Source organism: Pteropus medius, unplaced genomic scaffold (assembly GCF_902729225.1).
Source record: "Pteropus medius unplaced genomic scaffold, Ma_sr-lr_union100, whole genome shotgun sequence".
Taxonomy (NCBI): Eukaryota; Metazoa; Chordata; class Mammalia; order Chiroptera; family Pteropodidae; genus Pteropus; species Pteropus medius.
In genome coordinates, this window is record NW_024355990.1 from 11070618 (window position 1) to 11095415 (window position 24798).

At 54.1% G+C, this 24798-nt stretch overlaps 1 protein-coding gene across 1 annotated transcript in view; it reads left to right on the top strand.

Moving 5' to 3' along the window:
• The window catches only part of CACNG4 (calcium voltage-gated channel auxiliary subunit gamma 4), a 57874-nt gene that overhangs the window by 28797 nt on the left and 4279 nt on the right, over positions 1-24798 (top strand). Inside the window, exons 2-3 of the mRNA XM_039859309.1 lie at positions 17941-18024; positions 23484-23624. Of these exons, the coding sequence (XP_039715243.1) occupies positions 17941-18024; positions 23484-23624 (225 nt within the window). The remainder of the gene's footprint in view (positions 1-17940; positions 18025-23483; positions 23625-24798) is intronic.

The window sequence follows — 24798 nt, forward strand, 5'->3', positions numbered from 1 at the left end:
GAGAGTCACTGGGGGGAGATATCGATCTATGCTGAAAATTCGAGGCCCCCTGAGCTGGGACTCCCCAAGAGTGAAGTCCCCAGGCTCTCTTTGACATGTGCATTCCTGAGCCTGGGATTGTCCACTGCTGGTTCCCGTCCTTTAGGACTCGTGCATCCGCTGCCTTGAGTGTCCCCCACCCCCACACCCCCTAAGCACAGTTCCTTTCCAGCAGCAGGACATGGTTGAGCTACCCAGGGCCAGGCCTGGGGCCTCAGCACACTCCTGGGCTGACCCGTCCAGCCCCGCCCCTGCCTCAGGCTCCGTTTCCAGGTCCATTTCATTTGCGGGCAGTCTATACATGTTTCTCCCTCACCCCACCAGGCTCTGCCTTCTCAACTGAGCACACATTTCCATGGAGACACCCTCATCACCTTGGTCCACTTGGGTGCCCAGTGTGATACAGATGCTGGTGAGAGAGAGCCGCTTCTGAGATGCTCTGGGGAGTTCACGGAACATTCTATCATAGGGGCCGGGCCTCCCTCCGCTCTCTCAAGGACGGCTGGTGCCCGTATGTATTGTGCACTGTGTGTGATGGTGGCAGAGCCAACTGGCTTAAGCACTCAGGCTCTGAAGGATGACCACCTGGGTCCTAATCCCAGCTCTGCACTTATGAGCTGGACAGCTCTGGGCAAGTCACTTAACCTCTTGGGGCCTCCATTTCTCACCTATAAAATGGGGTTGTTAATTGTATTAACCAATGTTACCCCAATAAACTTAATTAAAAAAATAATAATAAAAATTAAATTAAATGGGGTCGATGATAACAGAAGCACCCACATGAGAGAGTTATAAAGAGAACTTAACGAGTTAAGCCTTGGAACAGCGAGGTCCTCCCTGAGTGCTAGCTGCTGGTGGTAGTGGTGGTGGTTATTGTGGTAATAGAGGTAGTTAGCATGGGAGCGGCTGCTTGACCCCAGGGCCCCCCCTCCCTCACCCCCAGACTTCAGTCCGTATCCCTTGAGCATCTCCAGAGACTGGCGAGAAGCCAAGGCAACTGCAAACTATTAGGACCGAGGAGGCTCCAAGTTCAGGCTGTCTGGCTGGGCCACCTTCTGAGAGCATGACTTTATTTAGATGAATTAGCGAGAGGGCCCCTCCCGCTTCCCAAGCTGGCCTGGGAAGAAGGTGGGTAATGGATGAAGAAGCCCCTGGAGAGATGAAGTTAGTTACGTCCAGATACTGATTGCTTCCTAATCAGGTGATGAATGGGGCTCCCCACCACCTGTGTGCAGCCGGCTTCCGTCCAGCCTTAGCCCGGGCCGCAGCGAGCGGGATCTTGCAGCAGGCCCCGCCCCTTCTCTCTTGCTGAGTCTTCTACCGGCATTTCTCTTGCTTAATGGCAAGGAGCTGGAGCACGGCTTCCCATTAACTTTTATCCTCCCCATAAACGGCCTGCTTGACTCACAATGACAATTGTTCTGCTCTGTTCCCGGGGGTTCCTCCATCGTCGTCTGCTCGCAGCCAGCCTGTCACCGCCAGGTCCCAGTCCACCAACACCTCACTCGTCGGCCCTGCTGTGCCTGTGGAGGGAGGAAAGCTGGCTTTCGCATTTTATTTACTTTTTTCTTTTTCATACAAACAAAGCCCCCGGCCTTAGCTCCAAACCTCCTGGAGGGAGCTGAGGCCGAGTTAGCTAGACTAGGAATTGAAGGGCCTGGAGATGACAGTCCACTGGCCACCCGCCCTGGAACCCTGAGCCACCGGCAGCTACTCGGGTGTGGGCATGGCTTCTGGGACAGACTGAGAAGGGCAAGGGAGGACAAATGGGGGCTCGAGACCAAGTCCCCCAGGCTATGAGTCTGGACACAGGAGGATGTGAGTGCAGCAGCCCTGGGAAGGCCACTTTGAGAGGGAGCGGGTGTCCCTAAGCCAGGCCCACTTTCTAGGGGGAAGGGTGGTTAGTCTGAAGATGGACAGGGATGGGGCACAGATTGGCTTTGCTCGGCCCCATATCAGTAGGTGACCTCGAGTGAGGCTTTCGTCCCAGACCCTGCATTCTGACTGGCCTCCCTGCCTCCACCCTGTCCCCGCCCCCCACCACCACCCCTTGCAGAGGGACAGACCTTCTAAAAAGCAAATCTGCTCCTGTCTGATTACTGTTCAACACTCTGTAGCTTTGAGGCCCTACTACCTTCCATCTCCTCCTCCTGCCCTTCCTCCCGCCGTATGACGGACCTCTTTCACCTCCTCAGATGTGTCCCCGCCTTCCGACCTGTCGCCTCTGGGCCTCGGCAATGCCGCTCCCTCCACCTGGAAGTCCACCTGTCTTCACCTTGCCAATTCCTCCACATCCTTCAGGGCTCAGCTCTTGTGTCAGTCAGTTCCTGGGGTGGCTTCCCTGAGCCTGCCACAGGGTCCCTACCTCCCCTCAGTGCCAACTCAAAGTCAAGAGGTTCTGGCTTGCTCCCCACCTGAGCCCGGTGCCTGGCACATGGCAGGCCCTCGGGATGTGATTCTGACTTGAATTGAGGAGGGCTGGATGTCTGTGAATACGCAGCTGCTCTGCCAGCACTGGCAGGGAAAGGAATTGATGTGCTCTCTGTGGCCCCAAAGAGAATGGAAGGTGTGTGGCCCCAAAATCGTGAAGGCCTCCCAGGAAAGCTGCCAGACAGCAGACTGGGCACAGGCGGGATGGTGGGGGCTCTAGGGGGTGGGGGACAATGGGACAAGGCATTAGGTGTGGCTGATCGGCCCAGGTGCTCTGAGATCCCATCTGAGCCCACGACTTGGTGACTCCTCACCAAGCAACCTGGAAGCATTGCGGTTCCAGCAAGGGAGGAGAATTTTCTTTTTTTTAATTAAGTGGGGTAACATTGGTTAATACAATTATATAATTTTCAGGTGTACGTTATAATTTAACATCTGTATATTCTATTGTGTTTACCACCCAAAGTCAGTTTCCTTCAGCTACCATATATTTGATCCCCTTTACCCACTTCACCCTCTCCCTACCCCCCTGTATTTGACCTTCTTAACCCCATCTACCTCCCCCCTCCTCTCCCACCCGCTACCCTCTGGTAACCACTAGTCTATAGTCCATGTTCATGAGTCTCTGTTTGTCCTGTTCCTTTGTTGCTTTTAGGTTTATACCCTACTTTTTCTGTCTGGCCTATTTTGCTTAGCATGATTGTCCATGTTGTCACAAATGGCTATATTTCATCTCTTCTTATGGCTGAGTAATATTCTATTCTACATATGTACCACTGCTTCTTTAGCCAATCATCTATCGTAGGACGCTTGGGTTGCTTCCATGTCCTAGCCACTGTGAATAATGCTGCTATGAACATCGATGTGCAGATATCTTTATGGATATGATTTTTAAGCCTTTGGGGTAAATATCCAGTAGAGGGATTGCTGGATCATATGGTAGATCAATTCTTATTTTTTGAGGAACCTCCATCCTGTTTTCCATAGTGGCTGTACCAATTTGCAGCCCCACCAGCAGTGTCTGAGGGTTCCTTTTGCTCCACATCCTCTCCAACATTTGTTGTTACTTGTCCTGTTGATGATAGCCATTCTAACAGGTGTGAGATGGTATCTCATTGTGGTTTTGATTTGTATTTCTCTAATTGCTACCGATGTTGAGCATCTTTTCATGTTTGTTGGCCATTTGTGTGTCCTCTGGGGAGAAGTGTCTCTTCAGGTCCTCTACCCATTTTTTGATTGGATCGTTTTTTTGTTGTTGTTATTGAGTCATATGAGTTCTTTGTATATTTGGGGTATTAGGCCCTTATCGGAGGCATTGCTTGCAAATATATTTTCCCATTCGGATGGTTGTTTCTCTACCTTGTTGACGGTTTCTTTTGCTGAGCAGAAGCTTTTTAGTTTGATGTAGTCCCATTCATTTATTTTTGCTTTTACTTTCCTTGCCTTTGAGGTCAGATTCATAAAACCCTCTTTAAGTCCAAGGTCCTTGAGTTTCATTCCTATGTTTTCTTCTATGCATTTTATTGTTTCATGTCTCATATTCAGGTTCTTAATCCGTTTTGATCTAATTTTGGTATGTGGTGATGGACCACAGTCTAGTTTCATTCTTTTGCATGTGGCTTTCCAGTTTGGGGAAGGAAATTTTAATGTGGCGCTCTGGGCCACGGGTTCTTAATACGTAAAGTAAAGGGGATGAAGTAGATGGTCCCAAGAGTCCCTTCTAGAATTCTATGATTCGACACCACGATTCTCCTTCCCTCACCCAGACCCTTCAATTAAAACTCTAAGGCTATTGGAGCATAACTTCCCAGAGATGTGCAGCGCAAATCTACGGAAGAGCCCGCTCTCTGTAGAGAGCTGTTTTGCCCTTTGGAGCTTCATATTCGCTGCTCATTAAAAGAAGAAAAGAAACAAAGAAAAACAAGAAAACAACCCTGAGTCTTGGTACTGAGATTTCATGCAAGCAGCAGTTATCAGGCAGATACAAGGAGAAAAATCACAAGACAATAATTGAACACCCATTTTCCTGTGTCGGGAGAGAAAACAAGCTATTGGTTGGGGAACTCTCCTCGGCTCCACTCAATTACGAAGCTCGGCAGGAAGCCTGGAAAATCCCGGCTGCACTGGAACAAAGGGTTGGAGGAGGCGTCAGGCTGGCGCTGTGGGTGCTCGAAGAACTTGCCGGGTGAGATGAGGGATGGCGGGCGGTGAGAGCGTGAGGCCAGGGTCCTCCCTCTAGCCAAGGGCCAGGGTAGAGTGGACAGGGGCTGGCCTGTGAGGAGCGGGGCTTCTAAGGCCCAAGAACCATCTGTGAGGCCTTCGCAGCAGGCGTTTCTTGAAATGACAGCACTTACGTAGGAGGAGACTGGGTTCAAGGGCGTAGTGCGTTGGCCATCGGCAGGTAAGAAAGCTTTTTCTTACTGGGATGGGGGCGAACCGTCTCTGTGGGGAACTGTCTCCGTGCTGGCCACACGTGGTCTCATTTCTTCATTCCTCAGTGGGAACTGTGTGAGATCCATGAATGTCCCCACTTTGTCCGCTGGGAAACAGAGATGCTCTACGATTAATGACCGGCCTGCCAATTGTTTTCTCGGGCGACTGAGACCTCAAGAGGCTGAAATTCACAGGTCTCACAGCCTCCACGTGGTGGCACAGGAACTGGCATTCAGCATTCTTGTCGCCGGATACAATGTCCTCCCTCTCCCCTGGGTTTTGTGGTCTCTTGGGAGCCTGCACCCAGTTTTTTGGACCTTGTAAAAGCATTGCAGACCCGCCCTAAGGAAGGAAGGAAGGCCCGGAGACCTGGGTTGGAATCTCTTTCCCCTGAAGAAGGTGTGGCTGGTTGGCGATTAAGATTCTCCTGGCTGCGGGCACAGAAACCAACTTCTTCTGCCTTGATCCCCAAAGAGGACTTTATTGGAGGGTCCCAAAGGGTTGAAGGAGTTTAACAGCCAAGACTGAGGAAGGGGAGAACCAGGAGCTTCGTGGCCGGCATCCTGGACCATTGAGAATACCCCACTTGCGAACTCCCTGACGTCCCTCAGCTCCTGGATCTCCTGTTTCTGACCCCAAATCCAAACTGCTGAGCGAGCATCTGATTGGTCCAGCTCGGGCCAGATGTATGCTAGGATCCCTGGCAGGGAGCAGGGCATGCTCTGTGTGAGGGACCCATACCCATTCCCACCAGTACACTGGAGAGGTGCATCAGAGCCTCAGGAGCAGCTTAGCACCAGGCAGAGGGCCGCCCTCCTCCATCTGTCCCTGTGTGTCACTGCCCAGCTGTCCAAGCACAAGATCCTTAGAGTCCAGACCTAGAGCAATGCCTTGGTTTACCAGATTAATGGATCTCCAGGGTTTAGGTTTATAGAGACAGCATTTGGGGATAGAAATAGAGTTTTCTCTAAGAATCTAAAGAGGGGGCTTGAAACAGAACCGATTCTAAACAGACCCCAGTCCCCTGTCGAACAGTAGACCAGAGCCCAGTCCCACTGAGACAGCCCCTGCTGATGACAAGAGTGTCTTCTCCCCCGACATCCTCCACCGGCCTCACTCCAGGGCCGGCCCATTCCAGGGGACACCCCACTGGGTAGAGATAGGTGGTGTCTTGGAGATGGAGCTCCCTGCCCACTGCCTGGTTACAGACTAGAGCGGAAGGAGGAGTCATTTTTCCTTTTTAGGTCTGAAACGTTGCAAGTTGAGGCCCAACCCTCCTCAAGATAGCTCTCTCCTCTGACTGACAGGGAGCGAGGGGTGAGGCAGGCTGAGGCCCAGGACCCCACGGACTTCCCTGCCCTGCACTCCTGGCAACGGCGGGTACCGAGGCTGCCATGGCCCCTCTGACAGCTGCAGGAAGCTGCCAGCTCTGAGCCAAGGTTTAAACGTGTCCCTCCTCACAAGGAGCTCCAGTGTGAGGGGAACGATGAAGGGACAGCTTGTTAATCCTGGGGGAGCGCAGCCTGCAATCTCCCAGGCGGCTGGGCTCCTCTGGGACTAAAATAAGATGCCCAAGGGGCCCCAGGATGGGGCCTACAAACCTAACAGGTCAAATGACACCCCACCAGGCTGGGAATAGGATCCCAGACACACAAAGCTGAGAGGGACTAGAGCTCCCGACATTGGTCATGAGGGGACTTTTCAGTTTAAGGAAAGCTCACAGTGGCACCTTGGAGCCGATGGCATTGAACCCAGTTCCACTGCAGGGCAATCCAGGCCACCTCTGTAGGGACCGTAGCCCCCACCTACTCCTTTGCAACCTCAGTTCCCCCTCCCCCACACCCCTACCTGGCCCAGGGCTTTTCCTCTGGCTGGACCCCACAAGTCAAACACTACTTACTCCTCAGCTCCTTGGGAGCGGTCCCAGATGCCCCATCCAGCACTTATCCCTAATCCTCTGAAAATGCGGGAACCTGCCATGTCCCTGGTCCCTCGTAGCACATGCCACTGCTGTCTTGTCCGAAGGTGACGTGTGTCCTCACCTCCCCAACTAGGCTACACGGACTCGTGTCTTTGGACTCCCACAGGGCCAGGCGTCAATAAACAAACGCTCGAGTCAAAGAAAAAAGGGCCGAGTGGATGGACCATGTCAAAAGCCAATAGATACCACAGAAACAACGAGGCATCTCAGTGACTAAGAAAAGAGCCTGTGCGAAACTTGTCCGGCACCGGTGTAGGTGTCATCACGGCCCAGGCTCTGAATCCCCAGCACGCGGCCACAGAGAGGACACAGAGGGCTCCTCCCCAAACTCCGGTCAGAAAACAGTTCGTCAGAAGGGTCCGAAGGAGTTAAAAACCACATTCTCACCCTCACCACATTATCAGGATTTATCCGTCTCAAATGCTTTGACCAGCATGGGTCTCCTTGGGCCTCGCTTTAACTCTGAAAGATCAGAACGGTATTTCCCCATTTTCCAAGTGAGGAGATGCTATGCTGACGGCTGACTGGCAGCCTGGGCCAGGTCCCTCGGGGGTGGCTCTGACGCTCTGGACACCCCGCCTCAGACTTCTCAGTCGCCACCGAATGACTAACCAGAAAGCTCTGGAATGGCAGAGACCACATCTGGCGTGTTCCTTACTTGTGTTATTATTACCGCAGTAATAGAAATACACCAAAATGTATAATGTCTTAAACGAAGGACAAGTGGACTTAGTGCCCACGTAACAGTTCAGACTGGGCGGTCCTCTTAGTGGTGGCTTTTCCGCACAATGGCCTTCGGGCCAGGCCCTTTCTGGCTCAGTCACTCCCTGTGGCTGGTGGGGGAGGCTGTGGAGCTGGAGGGAACACACCCCCTTGGAGAAGTGTCCAGGAAGGGCACACATCACTTCTGCTCCGACTTCATTCGACAACTCTGTCACCCGGCCACATCTAACTGCCAAGGAAGCTGAGAAATACAGTGCAGCCATGTGCCCAGTAGGAAGGGGACATGAGCTTCGATTGAGCCGATAGTCTGCTGCATCTGAGTCCCCGGCATTGAGCACTTAGTAGGGACTCGATAAATGTAAATCGGGTCAAGGAACTGAAGGTCATTCATCATGGCTTAACGGGGTCGCACGGAGAGCCAGTGACAAGCCAGGGAGCGAGGGGTCCCCCAGGAAAGTCCGGCCCCGCCCACGCTGCCTCTCCACGCTGCAGTCTCTGCCCGACAGCCTGCCTCACAGCAGCGGGAGACAGGCCAGCCGTGGGAGGACTCCAGGGGGTGCCAATTGGGAAATCATAGCTATTAGGAGGATCATCTGGAGACGGGCATGGAAGTGGAAGAATTAGGAGTGGGGATTATGGGGAGAAGGGAGCAGGGCAGGGCAAAGAGCTCAGTGGGTGGGAAAGCGCGGAGCCTGGGTTTGTCGATGGCAGCTTGGCGCAGTGGCCTGGATGCCTGACGGAGCATCTGCTGTGTTATGAACTAAATTGTGTCCCCTCCGATTCTTATTTTGAAGTCTTCACCTCCATACCTCAGACGGACCTTATTTGGAATACGAGAGATAATCAAGCTAAAATGGGGACACCAGAGTGGACCCAGGATGACCAGTGTCCTTATGAAAGGGGGAAATGTGGAGATGGACACACGCAGAGAGAGAACGGCGTGTGAAGGCAAAGGCAGAAATCAAGGTGATGCTTCCACAAGCCAAGGAACACCAGCGACTGCCTGCAAACCACCAGAGGCCCGGAACGGACTCTCCCCCAGAACTCTTGGAAGGAATTAACTCTGCCCACACCTTGATCTTGGACTTGGCCTCCAGACATGTGAGACATTGTTAAGCCACCCAGGTTGTGGTTCTTTGTTACAGGAGCCCTAGAAACAAGTGAACCCCGCCTCTCTGCGCTGAATGGTCTGGGCTCAGCCGCCTCCATCCTGACCTCCGGTCCATCCTCTGCAGGCACATCTAATAGGCAAGGACTGAGGTCTCCCCCAAACGGGGCACGCTGCTTGCCGGGGCCTGTACTGCCTTTCTTCTTCTTTTCACACCTCCTTGCCGCCCTCCTCCCGTGCAGCTCCCTTCAGGAGAGGCTGCTGCCTGACCAGGGCCTTCTAACCCTAAGTCACCCCCAGGGAGACTGTACAGTCAAGTCCCATGTCAGGCTACCACGCGAGATGCCCCCAGCCCAGCCCAGCCTCCTCGGCCTCTGCACCCAGTGCTTCTCCCTACTCAACACTATCCGAGTCTAAAGCCCAAGGCCGGCCCACCTGGGTGCTTGGCCCCCGGGTGTCCTTCGCTTACATGGTGACGTCCCCTCCATTCACACCGGCACCTCTCAGAAACCCTGCTCCTCCGCTCACCCCCGCCCCTCCCTGACCACTCGCTGTCCTGACAGATGTGGGACCCTGGACTGCCAGCTCTCTGCTTGAGCATCTCCACCTCCAGTGAAAGGCTATCCAGCCTCAAATATCAGCCAGTGCCCTGAGCCCAAGAGTCTGGGAAAAGAAGTTTTCCTACCAATAAAGAGTGATGGGCAACCACACCTCCCCATCACGCTCCAGCCAATCAGAACTACTTGTAGCCTTGATGGCACACTGTGTCCTGCCTCCAGAATGTGAGAGGTAAGGGCACATAGTCTGGAGCCTGGTGGCCTGGCTTCAAATCCTGCCTAGGAACCCTAGTCACAAATCCTACCTACTTCATAGTGTTAGTGTGAAGATGAAGTGAGTTAATAAACTCCAGTTGCTCAAGAATAGCGCCTGGCACACAATAGACACTGAGTAAATCCCTGCTATTATTCGTATTGTGAGGATAACACTCTTCCCCACCCCCTCACCTACGATCCTGGCCCAAACGCTGCCACCCCTCAGTTCTCCGCCTCCTCTACCAAGTCTTGGGTCCTTTCTGGAAACACAGCCCTCCAGGCCTGCTAGGCTGCTCCCGCCCTTCCTGGGGGAGGTTCGGCCTAGGGAAGGGGGCTGGGCTCACAGATAAGCAGCCCTGGGAAAACGCTGGAAGAGAAGCTCTGCCAGGAGGTGACTGGCACCAGGGCAGGGCGCTCTTCCCACCTGCCCCACTCTGAGATAAGGACTTGGTTCATTGGGTCCTTGGACGTTGGCAGTGACCAGCATACAATGACCTGATTCACGGTAGGAGGCGGCCACTTCGAATTATTATAAAGTTCAAACTGATAGCTATTTGGAAAAATAAATGTTGTTTGACGATTTCTCAACATGTAAGATGATTCGAACAAAGCCGGTAGAAGGTTTGGCCCTCGTGTAGTCCACCCTCGCCTCCTTCCCCCATGTGGGCAGCCTCCATCAGCAGCTAAGCCTCATCTGGGCTTTTTCGCTCCTTGTATTGACCAGGGAGGGCCGGGATGATGGCGATGTCCTGAAATCACGTGTCTGAGCAACCCCGCAGAAGTATCTGTTCCCACATGTGGGCCCCACGCCTGAGTCCCCAACCTCAGCTTTGAGCTCGGCCACAGGCTCAGAACAGGGACTCACGCTCTAAAACACCTCAGATCCCCTCCCGTGCCTGCCAGCCCGTCTGCCCACCTGAAATGATACTGACAGTCATTTATTTTATCTTCTTGTGTTGTCAGTTCCCTCCCAGAACAGGAGCTTAGGACAGGATGCCTAACTCAGACCTGGAGCCCCAGCGCCTGGCACGTGCTTGGCACAGCAGTGTGTGCTCAGCGCAGGTATTGTCAGGGAAAGGACGGTGCAGAAAAGCACCACTCGGCACCCTCTTCGACTGGCTCCCGGTTCTGTGCATTCACATTGAGCCTGTCCTTGAGCTGAAAGGGGCCTCACCAGGCCTCCTCCTCCCAACAGCTCTGCCAATCCAAAGCTGCCTTTTCCAAGGTCTGGAGACGCCATCGCCTCCTGCTTCACCGCCAGGAAGCTGTTTTCTTGAACCCAGTGCTCTGGGTTGCTGTCTGGCTTCACGTCCTGGTTTGTCTTGGGGAGGAAGACCAGAGGCCTTCCTAACTGCCTTAGATCCCCTTCCTACATTCAGAGAACACAATGGGATGTCAAGAAGCTGGATTCCAGGGGCCGCCGCTCTGCCACGTGCACGTCGGGTGTCCCTTGAGCCTCTTTTTAAAAATGAAGCAAAGAAGACTTTCCTTTACGGCGGAAGGGAGAATGCCGACCAGTTCAGAGCTGGGCCTCTGCCGTGGGGCTTGTGAAAGCACTTCTTTCAACATCGCTAAGCCTCTTTCTTCCATCTTCAAAGGAGCATTATTAAAAAAGACGAAATGGGCTGATGCGTCGAACGTGCTCAGCACAATAGCTGTCATCCTAGCCCGAGCCGGGGGTTGCACGCAGGTAGTGTATCTTGGGTGGCCATCCTAAAGAGCGGCCCCGGGGAGGGCCTGGGGACAGTGAAGCCGAGACAGAGGCAGAGCCAGTGCAAGGGCGTCCCTGAGTTAATGATCATCCTTTGGCTCAGTCCTCCTAGAACCTACCCCCCGGAAGCAGGTAGAATGGGCCTAAGGATGGAGGTGGGAACATTTATCCACCGGCTCCCATCCTCTAGGTTACCTGGGGGAGCGGGAGAGGGCAGACCCCTCAAGCTTCTGGGGAGGAAGCGGGAATTGGTGTGTCGGCTGCATTTTAGCCTCTAGTGCACGAGTGCACCAGCACATCTTCACTTCGAATCAGAGGTTCGGTTCCTGTTCTTACTTTTAATAAGCCTTATTGGTTCATTTCCGGACATCGTAGAAATCTCAGAAAATACAGAAAAGAAACTCAGAAAATAGTTCCACATGTGCACACACAGTGCCATTCCCCTGGGCAACCTATCCAGTTACATGGGCAAAAAGCAAGAACTCTTTCTTGCTTTTGGTGCCGCTGAATGGAGGCATCAGCAGGTGACATGTGCGTGGAGCATGGAGCCAGCTGCTGCATCAATGAATGGGTGGAGTAACAGGTGGCAGAGAAGCATGAGGTGGCACGAAGGGTGTCCATACACTGTCAGTAGGTGTCCGCTGCAGCTGTTAGTGTTGATGAGAGTCAAATGAACCAGCGCTTATGAAAACGCTTCGCAAACGGTAAAGGATTATGTGAATTATCACCATTATTATTGAGTCGCCCTCTCACATTCTTTTCTCCAGGATTCCCTTAGTCGACAGACCTCTGAGGTGGCCCATCGTGGAGGCTTAGGTCAGACGCTGGCGCCCCTGAAATGACTCGTAGGGTGACCAACTCATCCTGGTCCACAAGGGGCTTTCCTGGTTTTAGCACCGGAAGTCCTGCGTCCCAGTACCCTGAGAGCTGCGGGCCGGTCATCCTAGCTGTAGATCAGGGCGTGCCCTTCACAGCCCAGAGAGAGGACAACGAGATCACTCGTACACTGGAGGCTAAAATGCAGCCGACACACCAATTCCCGCCTCACTCACCCGCTCCCACCGTGGACCTGTGGCCATTTCGAACGCACCAGCACATCTTCACTTCGAATCAGAGGTTCGGTTCCTGTTCTTACTTTTAATAAGCCTTATCGATTCATTTCCGGACATCGTAGAAAACTCAGAAAATACAGAAAAGAAATGGGAAGGAGAACATTTCAATTCACTCCCAACCCTACCACCCAGAAATAATACACTGCAGACATTTTAGGATATTTCTTTCCTGATGCTTCCTCTGCCTATAGAAATACCTTTAACCAAAGTGGTTCACGGATTATGCGGCTGAATGGCTATCTTAATACATGGGCACACTCCTACACCTTTTCTCTGCGAAACAGTCCTAGACTCTTAGGACAGGCGGGGCTCCCTCTGACCCAGTTCCCGAGTTTTGTGGATGAAGAAATAACACGCCTGGGACCATGTGACTGATGAAGCCTCTTCACACCAGTGGTTTCCTGGCCACCGAGTCTCTGAGCATACAGGCCAGCGACCTCAGACTCCGAGTGCCTCCGTATTCCCGCAGTGTGGCCAGGCCAGGATCTCAGAATTAACCGCCCTAAAGATCACTTAATATACATGTAACACGGCAAGCGGCCCGTTCGCCGAGAGAGAACACGTGCAGAGTGGACTGGAAATGGCTTTCTCTTGTACTTCTCGCATCGGCCATTAATTTTCTCCCCATTCAATGCCTCAGGCCAATGCTAACAAAATTAAATTGGACAGGGATAAATGTAAAGTCCCAAGGACCAAACACTCCACTCAACAAAAAACAGGTTGGGAGAAGTGAGGCAGCCCTTGTGAAAAAGTCCTGGGAGACCAAGTTGGCAAAAACATCGGGTCCCATTAACAGAAGCACGGGGTCCAGAGAAGAGGAGGAGACGGTGCCGCCGGGTTCTGGGCTGGTCAGTCCCAGCCCAGAACGGTGGTCTTGATGGTGGGTGCTGGACTTCTGGGAGAGTTGGGAGCTGACCCAGAGGACGGAGCCAGGCTGGAGAAGGGTCTTGATACCATCAAAAGAGAAATGGCTAGAAGAACTAAAAATGTTTGACATTCATTTAGGTGACGTTTCCAAATTCTTGACTATACAGGCAGGGAGCAACCTCTTTTACTCTCCGTGTACCACTTCTCTAGACTGGGGGTGAGGGTCAGGTTGAGGGGGGTGAGGTCAGGCTTCCAGCCTCTTAATAAGGTCTGGCCAGGGAAGGCATCTGGTCCCAACTGTTGGCAGCCTGTAAGTCACCTCTTGTCCTCACCCACAAATCCTGGACAGCTGGAAAAAATAGTTTGTGCTTCCATCCCATTAGACACGATTTCTCTCTTCCATGATTTGAAAGGTTGACACATGATTGAAAGAATTTTTTTTTTCCCCCAAAAGGGATTATAAATACCCCCCGAGGATGAAGTTTTGTGGAGGCAGGCGTCCTTTCAGAAACTTAAAAGCTGTTTGAAAAATGGAATGCTGTGGGAGGTGGCGAGGCCCCCATCCCTGGCAGTTCCCAAACGGGGGCTACTGGCTAGAGGATTCGGTCGACTGGCGAAGTCGCTTTGGAGACCTAATCCTGAGAGACTGCATGAGTTTCCTTGTAGCGCACTCAACAAGACGATGCTTTTGCAGATGCTCAGTAAACATGGCCTCTTAGATACCGCCCACGGGCTTTGTAGCTGACAGAGAAGCAGGAAGGCCTAACGCGGCTGTGAGTGGGGCCGCTTTCACCTGCTGCAGGGCTGGGCCCCAAGGAAGAGGCAGGATGTACTTCCTCTCACACAGCCACCAGCAACACACCTGCTTTCCTTTCCTAGAGCTGCCATAGCAAATCACCACAAAGCGGAGGGGTTTAGGACAATGGAAATCGATTGTCTCGCAGTGCAGGAGGCCAGACACCCAAAATCAAGGTATCAGGAGGGCCATACTCCTTCTGAGACTGGGTGGCATCCTTCCTTGCCTCTTCCTAGCTCTTGGTGATTGTCAGCTCTCCTGGGAACCCCTCAGCTTGGAGACACATCACTCCGATCTCTGCCTGTCTTCACATGGCCTTCTCCCCCGTGTGTCTGTCTGCATTTCCTGCATATTATAAGAAAACCAATGATTAGGTTCCGGGCCCACCCTAGTTCAATGTGACTTCATCTTAAAACTTGAATTATATCTTCAACACCCTGTTTCCGAGCAAGGTCACATTCTCAGGTACCAAGACTTTAACATACCTTTTGGGTTGGACACAATTCAGCCTACAACAATACCCATTCTTTTAGTCTGTGCAGATGATCTCAGTGCAGAAGGAAGAAGGGAGAGAAGACAGGGAAGGAAAGGAGTCCACTAGCGGAGGAGTCACTGCACGGTGCGTGTAGTCAGTGTATCTTGGAGCATAATTCTTTGTGGGGAGACCCATAGTATGCATATGCAGCATATGCATAGAAAGGGTATGTTTATTTCAATGATACAGTCGAATTGATGAACGATAACTATGGACAGCTACACAGCCACTAAAAAGAATGTGTTAACAATGAGTTATCATTTTGGACAGTAATTTCTATTTTCAATTTCTGTCAAATATAAAACAGCCTCCTCAATGTGAAGTGGAGGTTAGCAAAATATATTGCAGGAGCACTTGGAACAAACATGTCTCTATGCGAGCTAATATTTCAAAACCTGAGTTTTATTTTCAGACTGAACAGATAAATATATGGCTTTCTCATTTTTGCCAAAGAACATTTTTCTTTTAGCGTTATCAGTGTTGGAGCAAACTTTGTTTCCCCAGTATCTATGCTATTTTTTTCCTTGTGAGATTTTCGGCAACTTTTGGATTAGTTATTCACTGATTACTTTTTATTTAAAAATAAACAAGATTTTTAAAAAGTCAAATCTATAGATATTGCCCTGGAGAGATGTTTGTACATATTATTAAGTGAAAAAAAGCAGGTGACGGGGTAAAGCATATTATATAATTCCATCTTAAAAATAGGGATAAAGCCCTCCTCAAAACCAGTTTGTCAGTCCCTTTTAAAACTGAACATACAACTGTCATGTGACCCAGCAGTTGCACTCCTGGGCATTTATCTCAGACAAACGAAAACTTAAGTTTACCCAAAACTCTGCTCATGAATGATTCTGACGGCGTTATTAGGAATAGCTGGAAACCACAGGTGTAACAGCTGGAAACAATCCAGATGTCACCAACTGTGGTACAGCCATGCCGTGGGAGAGCGCTCTGCAGTTAAAAGGAACAACCTGTTGATCCATAAACGACTTGGATGAATCTCAGGGGAATTATGCTGAGTGAAAAGAGCGGATCTCAAAGGTTGCCAGCTGCGGGATTCCATTTATAGAACATGCTCGAAATGACAAAACTGTACAAATGGAGAACATCCTAGTGGTTGCCATAGGTCGAGGAGGGGCTGGGCGGCAGGAGGAGGTGGTGTGAGGATAAAAGGCCACAGAGGTGTCCTCCTGGGGGCTGGAGATGCTCTGTGTCTTGACTGTAGCCATGTCAGTATCTGGCTGCAACGTGATGAGGATGGGGCCACCGGGTAACGGTACTGATCTACAACAGTGTGTGAATCTGCAATTATCTCCAAGTAAAAAGTTTCATTTTTTTAAAAAGTAGGAAGATGTGAGAAGATTCACAGCAGACTGTTGACCCTGGAAAACGTGTCTGAAGAGAGATTATTTACTTTTCAACCTCTTACTGTTCGACATGTTGCAACAAGCATGTGTGACTTGGCGATTGTGTCTAGGTTCATAAAGTAGCCCCGAAAATGTGGGGGGGACGGGGAGGAATGGCAGAAAGCTCTACCGAGTGCACCCCGGCCTGGAAAACGCTTGTTCTGTATCTGGCGTGTGGGATCCGGGGAGGAGGGGAGAGCGTGGCTGGCCCACTCCGGCCTCCATGTCACCCCGCCCCCGGCCATCCTGACCCCAGCCTGCCCTTGAACACAAACACTTACGATTTTCCACCAACTCAACCACTCACAGAAGAGGAAAGGACCCACAGAGCAAGGAGCAGGTGATTTCTGCATCAGAAAGCAGCAAACCCTGCCCTGAGCCATCGCCGTGGGCCAAGGCCGCCTAAGTGCTTCTTACTTATTATTGTGCGAGTCTCCTGCGAGCCTTAGGAGATAAGGCCTGTGGTTATCCCTGTTCCACAGATGAGGAGACTGAGGCGGGTAACAGTTGTTCGTGCTTGACCTGGCACAGGGAACAATGTCGAAGCATCTAGCACTCAAGGCATCAACCTCTGAGACCCTCATCTGTCCTTGACCGAGCTCAGCCCACCCACCAGTGGTCCTCAAGGCCCATGAGCCTTCAGGAGGAAGCAGGGGTCCTTAGCCAGCACCCCATTTCTCTGGAGGCAACAGCTTAGGAAGCAGAAGAAGGGGGAAGCTTGGGCAGGCAGCCAGTGAGCCCGCTAACTGGTAAGTGGCTGGAAGACCGGCGTGCTCCCAGCTTGTCAGAGACCAGTCCCGACGGGAAGCGCCTAGAGATGGGCGTTGGGCTGGCGCAGGCCCTGCTTCCAACTCGGCGTGAGGTCAGTCTGGGATGCGGGGGCCAGCAGGACACTTGGCGGCAGCAGCTGCAGCACAAGAATCAGCCCCAGTTGGAAGCAGTCCCAGCCTGGCTGTGCAGAGCCGTCAAGGTGAGCTCCTTGCTTGAGCAGGGACGCTGACCTGGATGTGAGGGGCTCGGCTGGCGGGGCAGGGCAGGGCACCGCTCTTCTGCCTGTGTCCAGTTCTGTGCTGAGCATTCCCAGACTGCAGGGGAGCAGGCACTGGGAGAGTTGGACGGAAATTTCTGGAAGGGAAGACCGGCCTGTCCTCTTGTAGTTAGTTACGACACTAACCAGAGTGTCCTGCCTCCCTCCGGGGAGGGCCACCTCTCAGAGCAGGGAGGGGAAGCCAGGCGGGAGCTGCCTCGGCCTCTCAGGAATGTCTCTTGCTCCAGGTCCTCTTCCTTCCATCATGCTGAGCGAAGGGCTGGAGTCAGGTTGCCCGCTGTGGGCACCTTAGGGGGCGCGCACCGCGACAGCATTTGAGGGAGAGGGAAAGCCACAGACAGACCCCTGGGTGCAAGTTCCCTCCTGACACCCCTGACCCATAGCTCCCCTGATACGGCCTCCAGCCCCTCTTCAGCCCCGGCCCCTCCCCCTGCACTGGTCCTTCAAAGCTCCAGTGTCACTGGACTTCCGACCGCTCCCCAGATTCACCACGCTCTGACCCTCCTGCCATCTTTCCACGGCTCCCTTCTCTGCCTAGAAGGTCCCCTCTGACCAGTGGCAAGTTCTTTGTCAGGGTTTAAGGTACGGCTCTGCAGTTTCCAGGATTGCGCTTCCTGCCTGCCCAGGACAGTTCTGCTTGAGGCCTCTTGTCCCTGCAGAGTTATTGATGGCGTGTCCTTTCGCTCATGGGTGATAAAATCAGACGTGGACCATAAATGGTGGGGTCAGCTTTGGGGCACTTAGCCACTGTGCTGTTTGTTGTTCCCTTTGCACATGCCTACCCCACCCCCCTCACCGACCGGGGACGCCTGAGCCTGCCTCTTCTCTCTGTGCCCTGCACAGAGCCCGGCACATGTGCAGTCACCAGGCCCGGAATGAATGGACGCGTGAGCGCTGAGAACAGTAACAACGTTCTTTTCCGCTTGTTCCCTCCAGGGATCTATAAAGGGCACTGCTTCCGGATCAATCACTTCCCAGAGGACAACGATTACGACCACGACAGCTCGGAGTATCTCCTGCGTGAGTATCGAGAATCCTCTGCTTCCCCTGTGTGTGGAGGGGAAGCCGGGTGCTGGGTGGGCAGCTGGAGGAACGATACACCCCGTGGGGGTGTGGAGGGCCGCCTTTCTCTGGATGTCCTCGCTCCCTTTCGGACTCGGAATCATTAACTCAGAGGATGCAGCTTTGTTCAGCACCGCCGTGACGTGCTGGGTGTCCCAAACGAGTTGCTTGGCTGATAGGCCCACGCTCGGGGAGACCGAGGCCCTGGGGAGAGCCGACGAGGGTGCCAGCGTCCCGCTCCCCAGCACGGCTGGGTGTGGTTAGCTTCAGAGGAGCTGTTTGCTGCAGCTGGGCCCGGGGCCCGCAGGTTAAAGACATAGGCTTGCCTAGGCCAAGCCTCCCTGGGGGGCTGCGACATCCCAAGCACATCGTCCTGCCAGCGCTGGACCTGCCCACCTCTCCCCACACACACCCAGCATTCTAGTCTCAGAAAATCAGATTAAGTCCCGCGCGAAGACAGCCTCCTGGGTGCCAGGCAGCCTGTGAGAGAAAGCGAGGAAGGTGGCAGAAGTAGCCTCTGCTACATAGGCCTGAAGTGTTTTCAGCACCAACTGGTGCAGCCACTTCATCTGCCCATGAGCTGCCCCTTGAATCCCTGCCCTGCCCAGATCCTGTGGCTGGCCCCAGAATGGAGCCAGGAAGTCACAGCACATACTGAACCCAAAGGACAAACCCAGCCCCATGCCCTAAATCCAGATCTCATCCCTGGGCCCGGGACTACCTCCCTGGGAGGAAGGAGGGAGCCGAAGGCAGGGCAGGAGAAAAACAGCACCACTTCCAAGTCATTTTCCCGTTCGAATTAGCCTAGACCCACGCAGAGCTGCTCACAGCAGGACCCCCGGGGGCTTGGGCCTGCCTTCATTTATAGAGAATCGATACCACCATCCTCAGAGAGAGCACAATTCACTCTGCACCTGCTTATGGATCATTTTTTTCCTAAGAGAAAGGATTTTGGTTCTGAGTCATCCGGTGAAATAGAGCAGCACTTGGTTCTCACGGAGCCTGGGGCAGTGTGAGGCTGCTCTGGCCAGGCCCAGAACCTGAAATCATTGAACCAGATCTGCCTCTCCTTCCTCCTTCCCTCACCTTCTCCTCTTCCTCCCACCCGTCCTCTCTTTCTGCTTTCTGGGGGCCGGCACCGAACCAAGCAAACGACATTCTATAGGGTCGCCACGAATAGTTGTGCGGGTTGCACGCTGCACAATTTGGAGGATGCCACTTGCAGAGACTGTGGTATGAATGACAGCCTTCGACCTGCACAGCGTGCGGCCTGCACAGCCATCCACCTGGGGTGGCCCCTGGTGCTCAGCCCAGCTGGGATGGCTCCACTGAAAATCTACCCACTCGGAACCTGCCCTTTTCTGCCACACCCAGGGCAATCGGGCGCCTCAGATGGTTCAGAGGGCAGATTTGCCCCACTGACCAACCCTGGGACTGTGAGGGAGGAGAAGCCAGCCAAGGAGAACAAACCACACCCTCTGCGTTTCCCACTGAACTTGTCTGAGGTTACGGGCATTGGCACTGGTTCTTCCTCGTCATTCCCCTGCCCCTGTCCCCATCAGGGTCCCCAGAGCTCTAGGATCTCTTTCTAGACTGGTCTCATGACGTATCAGCCCAGAGGTCAGGCAATGTGGCTTCCTGAGGTCTCGGCTGGAAGCAGATGGTGTGCTCGGCAGATGGGGTGGACGAAGGGCGTCAGTGCAGGACTATGGACAAAGGTGTGGGCAAGGTTATGGGAAACTTGCAAGGGACGGCAAGCACACAGGGGCGAGCCGCGGGAGAAGCCGCACACCCCCGGGCCTGGACAGGTGAGGGAGGTAGGTATGGGAACCCGGAGGAGGGTTGCTGTAAGGACAGAGTCACCTGGCGGGAGCTGCGGCCTTTATGAAGAATGCAGCCACCTGATGCGCAGCCTGCAGGAAGGAAGTCTCACCTGCATGCTCCTCCAGAAGCCAAGTCAAGGGTGCCCGCTGACTCGTCCATGGTGTTAGCCTCCCGGGCCCAGGACTGGAAGGAGAGAGGAGGACCGAGGGTCTGGGGGGCAGACCGAGAGCATGCCACACAGGCGCCGTCCAGCGCAGGTTCCTGCCGTCCTCAGACCGCACCAGCAATGAGCCCAGGGAGGGAGAGAAGGCTGAGAGGCCTCAGCAGTGATTTCCCCACATGAAAGGATAGTGACAGCTCAACGGCAATTAAAGCTTATTTGGGAAGGAAATGTTCTCAAATGTACCCTACAGGGAAACCAGCGGGGTCATTAACAAGCCTGGAGATTCCCCAGGAAGAGAAGGGGTGATGGCTTCAGGGCCTGTGAGCTCTGGGTGCCGGTGGAATTGGGGTGGAGGGCAGAGCTGACTCTCCAACAATGAGGGCTTTTGCCACTCAGGAGCTGCAGAAACGGGGAGAATTGGCCCAGAAACGGAGCTCCAGAGTACAGGTCCTGTGAACTTGGGGCCGGGGTGGGGAGTAGGCAATGTTCTGGGACAAGCCAAGGTCACGGTCACCAGCCTGTGTTTCCCAGGACACCCTGGTCCCTAGTATTCAGTCCTCTGGTCTGTGTCCAGACTGTTGATCCTCAAAATATATAGAAGCACAAGAGAGAGAGAGAGCTCTGGAGGCTGATGTTTGCAGGTGACAGGGATCATGGGAATTCATTTACTCACTTATTCAATAAATAACAGAAAGTTTTTTGTGGGCCTACTGTGTGCCAAGCACTGTTTTAGGCATGTGGGATATAGGACTGAACAAAACAGAGCTCTGCCCTCCCAGTGCTGATGCTGCAGAGGAGAACAGGTGTGTCGGAGGTCACAGAAGGTTCCAGTGGACTCCCTGTGGGAGAGCCTGCTAGAGTGGCGGCTCAGCTGTCCAGGTGTGGGGCACCAGCCCGGGCAGGTCCATGGTTGTGCTTCTTACACCTTCGACAATTCAAGAACAAAGTCCGCTCCCAAGCCGTGCATTTGAAGCCCTCCCGAGAAACCAGGGCTCCCTGATGGGCTCTGGGCTCCGGCGAGGCCTCTGTTGGTTGGCAGCTCCACAAGCAGCTGGGGCTGTGAGGCCACCACCCACACCTCACCTGCTCTTTCTCTTCCACGGGCCTCGCCAGCCCCACAGGCTCCCGAGCATCTGACCCTGGGCCTGGGCCCCTTTTCCAGATTCCACACTTCCAGGTAGGGGGATGATCTCTGTGCTCAGCCTCACAGTGCTGGTGTCAGGGCTGCTGGGTGTGCCTGAGGGCGAGTTGAAAGGAGGTGCACTGGGCCTTGATCTGGCTACGGGCTGGACACTGACCGTGCTTGCCCCTCAGCTCCACGTAAAACCAGCCTGTGCCATTGTCCACAGCGACCCCGACTGGTGTCTGCACATCCAGAGCTCCAGAGTGAGCCCATGTGGCAAAGGACAGGTGCTCACAGGACTTACCTGGGCGAGGTGGATGGCTCTGAGCCAGACCTGGCCTCAGCGACCTTAGAGAAGCCAGGTTCCCTTCTCTCTGCCCCTCTGAGCAAGCGGTCTGCAGATCGAGGGCATCAGAGGGGCCCTGATCCCGGCTTTGCTGGCCGGCAGAGCTCAGAGGACTTTTCAGAAGCCCACAGGAAACCTCCCAGAGCCCGCGGCTGTAAGAAGCCAGAGGGAGGAGGAGGAGGAGGTGGCGGAGAGAAGAGCTTCATTTAATGCCCCAAACAAACCCCTCTCTGTGAAGCAGGGGCACACACTGGTGGGCTTACAGAAGAGGAGACAAACGCTGTCTTCAGAGGCTGAAAGGCCACAAACCAGCTCAGCTGGCTCAGGAGTTTGGTGCCTGCCAGCACTCCCTGACTCACTGTCCCCTGCTGGGGCCACCAAGGGTCCACCCAGTGAGATTTCTACTGGGCCGGGAAACCTGCCGGCACATCAGGAAGGCTGAGCTTGGGGCTCCTCTTCACGTCCCCCTTCCTTTCCTCATGCCCTTCCTCCCTGCTGTGTGCTAAGGAAGGGGGACCCACATCCCCCAAGCCCCTACTAAGTGCTTTATGAACCTTATTTCATCAAATTCTCACATCCATCTTCGTGGGCAGTATATTCTTTTCCTAGGGCCACCGTAATAAATTACCACTAACTGGGTGGCTTAAAACAAAAGGCATCTGCCCTCTCGCAGTGTGGAAGCCGGAAGCCTCCAGTCAGGCATTGGCGGGGCGTGCTCCCACAAGGCCGGGGGGAGGGTGCTTCCTCGCCTCTTCTAGCTTCTGCGGCTCCCAGGCCTCCTCGACTCGGAGCTGCATCCCTCCTCTGTCTGCCCCATCTCCACACAGCTTCTCCCTTGTGCGTCTCCTCTTCCTATAAGGGCACTTGTCATTGGATTCAGGGCCCACACGAATCCAGGATGGCGTCATCTCGAGACCTTTAGCATCCTCATGTCTGCAGAGACCTTTCTTTCAAATGAGCTCACATTCATAGGAACCAATGGTTAGGACTTGGACATTGTCTTTTGGGGGCCACAATTCAACCCCCTACAGGAAGGTATTACTACTGTCCCCAGGCCATAAAAGAGGGGAACTTGGTGGTCAGAAGGTAGCTGCCCTGGTCACCCTGCTAGTCAGTGGCAGAGCGAGGGTGCAAATCTAGCTCTGTTAGACACGACGGTCCATGCTCATCCCACTCTGTCCAACCACATTCTCCTCTGTGACCTCACGAGGTCCTGAGCTTCCCTGTCCTCGTCTGTCACCTGGGGATGATGACGATGATGATGGAGATAAAGGCTGTCACTTAGGAAGTGTGTGCTGTGGCCAAGCCTTGTGCTAAGCCCCTTATATGTACAAAACTAACTATAGGATTATGAATTTCATTCCACAAAATGGGGAAACTCAGTTTTAGAGAGGTGAAGTGACGTGACCAAGACTACACAGCCAGCATGTCACAGAGCAGGGCCTGCAACCAGACCCACTCAGTGCTAAAGCCTGTGTCCTCAGCCAGCCATCGGAGGTGCCTCTCACAGACGCCGCCTCCCAGCCTTCCGGAGGCTTCCTGGGGATGGTGTCCATGAAGGGGTCAGGGGACTGTGAGGTGTCATCGGAACGGGAGGCAGTCTCCTGTTTTCATGGCTGTTACTGTGGCCTCCTTGGTGCCAATGAGGAGCTCTCCTCCCTTCTGGCGGGCAGAAGTGCAACCCACACGCAGGAGTGCCTAAGCGAGACGTGGGCAGTTGTGACTCCAGCCCACTCAGCGTCCGGGGGGAGAACCAGCAGGCCTGTGTCATCACTTACATTTGGTCCAGCTGCCCCACCAGCCCCAGCTCCCAACCCTCCACGGTCTCCAGGGCCTGATGGGAATGTTCACAGTCAGGGGGAAGGACCTTGAACACGGGGGCTGCTGGCCAATGCCATGGCCGTGCCCAGGAGGATGACCCGTCTCACCACCCTCTCTGCCCCATCTCCCGCCCGGCCCAGGCATCGTGCGCGCCTCCAGCGTCTTCCCCATCCTCAGCACCATCCTGCTCCTGCTCGGCGGGCTCTGCATCGGTGCCGGGAGGTTCTACAGCCGCAAGAACAACATCGTCCTCAGTGCTGGCATCCTCTTCGTGGCTGCAGGTGAGCCGCCCGCTCTGGGCCCCGCTGCACGGAGCACACTTCCGGGGGCGGGGCGGGGGGGAAAAGGCCTTATAGTCGCTGTGCGTGATTAACTTCAAAAGTCCAGATATGTGAGGGGTAAGGCATGGGAACCACTGCTTACTGGGCGCTGGGTCTTCTTTTGGGGTGACAAAAATGTTCCAAAGTTAGATAGAGGTGATTGCACAATCGCCACTGAATGGGGCACTTTAAATGGTTAATGTTATGCGATGCGACCTCACCTCAATAAAGAATAGTGAGTCCAGGTGTGCAAAGTGCCACGAAGGGGTAGCACCACTGCCTCACAAGCCTGTAACAGGGACACCTGGCTGAGTTGGGGGTCCAGGAGGTACTTGGAGGGACTCGCAGACACCAAGCGCTGAGCAGGATGAGATGTGGCGAGGAGGTCCAGGGCTGGCGAGCGTGCAGAAGGAGCAGAGACGCCCAGCGGGCCTTGGCGCCGCAGACGTGGAAGAAAGCCAGGCCCGAGTCTCTTGGGGCACAAGGAGCGGGTGCCTGCTGGGGCAGAGCTTGGCCAGAGGCCTCCTCGGGGCCCTGGCGGCACCGCTGGAGCTCAGATACAGGCACAGCAGGTCCCTGTCAGGAGAAGCCGTCGCTGGCTCGTTCCACTGAGTAAGTGTGAGGAAGGTTACAACTTAACCTCAGCGATTCCTCCCTAAATCGTCGTCGCAGCTCCTCGCACCATCCCGTCGGTGTGGTTGCTTTCGAGGCGCCTTTCTTCTTACACTAGACTGGGGAGGCGGCCTGAGCTGCAGCCCAGCCCTGCTCCCTGCTCCAGGTCTGCACGTCCCAAGACGGTCGGGTGGTATCCGAGTGTCGATAATGAGAATTTCGACGATGGCGGGGGCCGTGCCTCCTCTGCTGGGGACGGGGAAGGGGCGTCCAGGGGTGCCCGGCCCACACAGGTGCCCGCAGCTCGTCCTCCTCCCCATCTCATCTTCTCCCCACAGAATCTCTTGGGGGGGAGGCTACTTCTGTTTACCTCATGGAACTGAGGGTCAAAGCAAGTAAGGGCCCGGCGCAGGATCTCGTGGCCAGGCCGACGGGGCCCGGGCTCCTGGCTCCATTTTTTGTGCATTTTCTTCTACATCATTTCTACTTTTGTTTCCTTCTAGGGCAATAAATATGTGTGTGT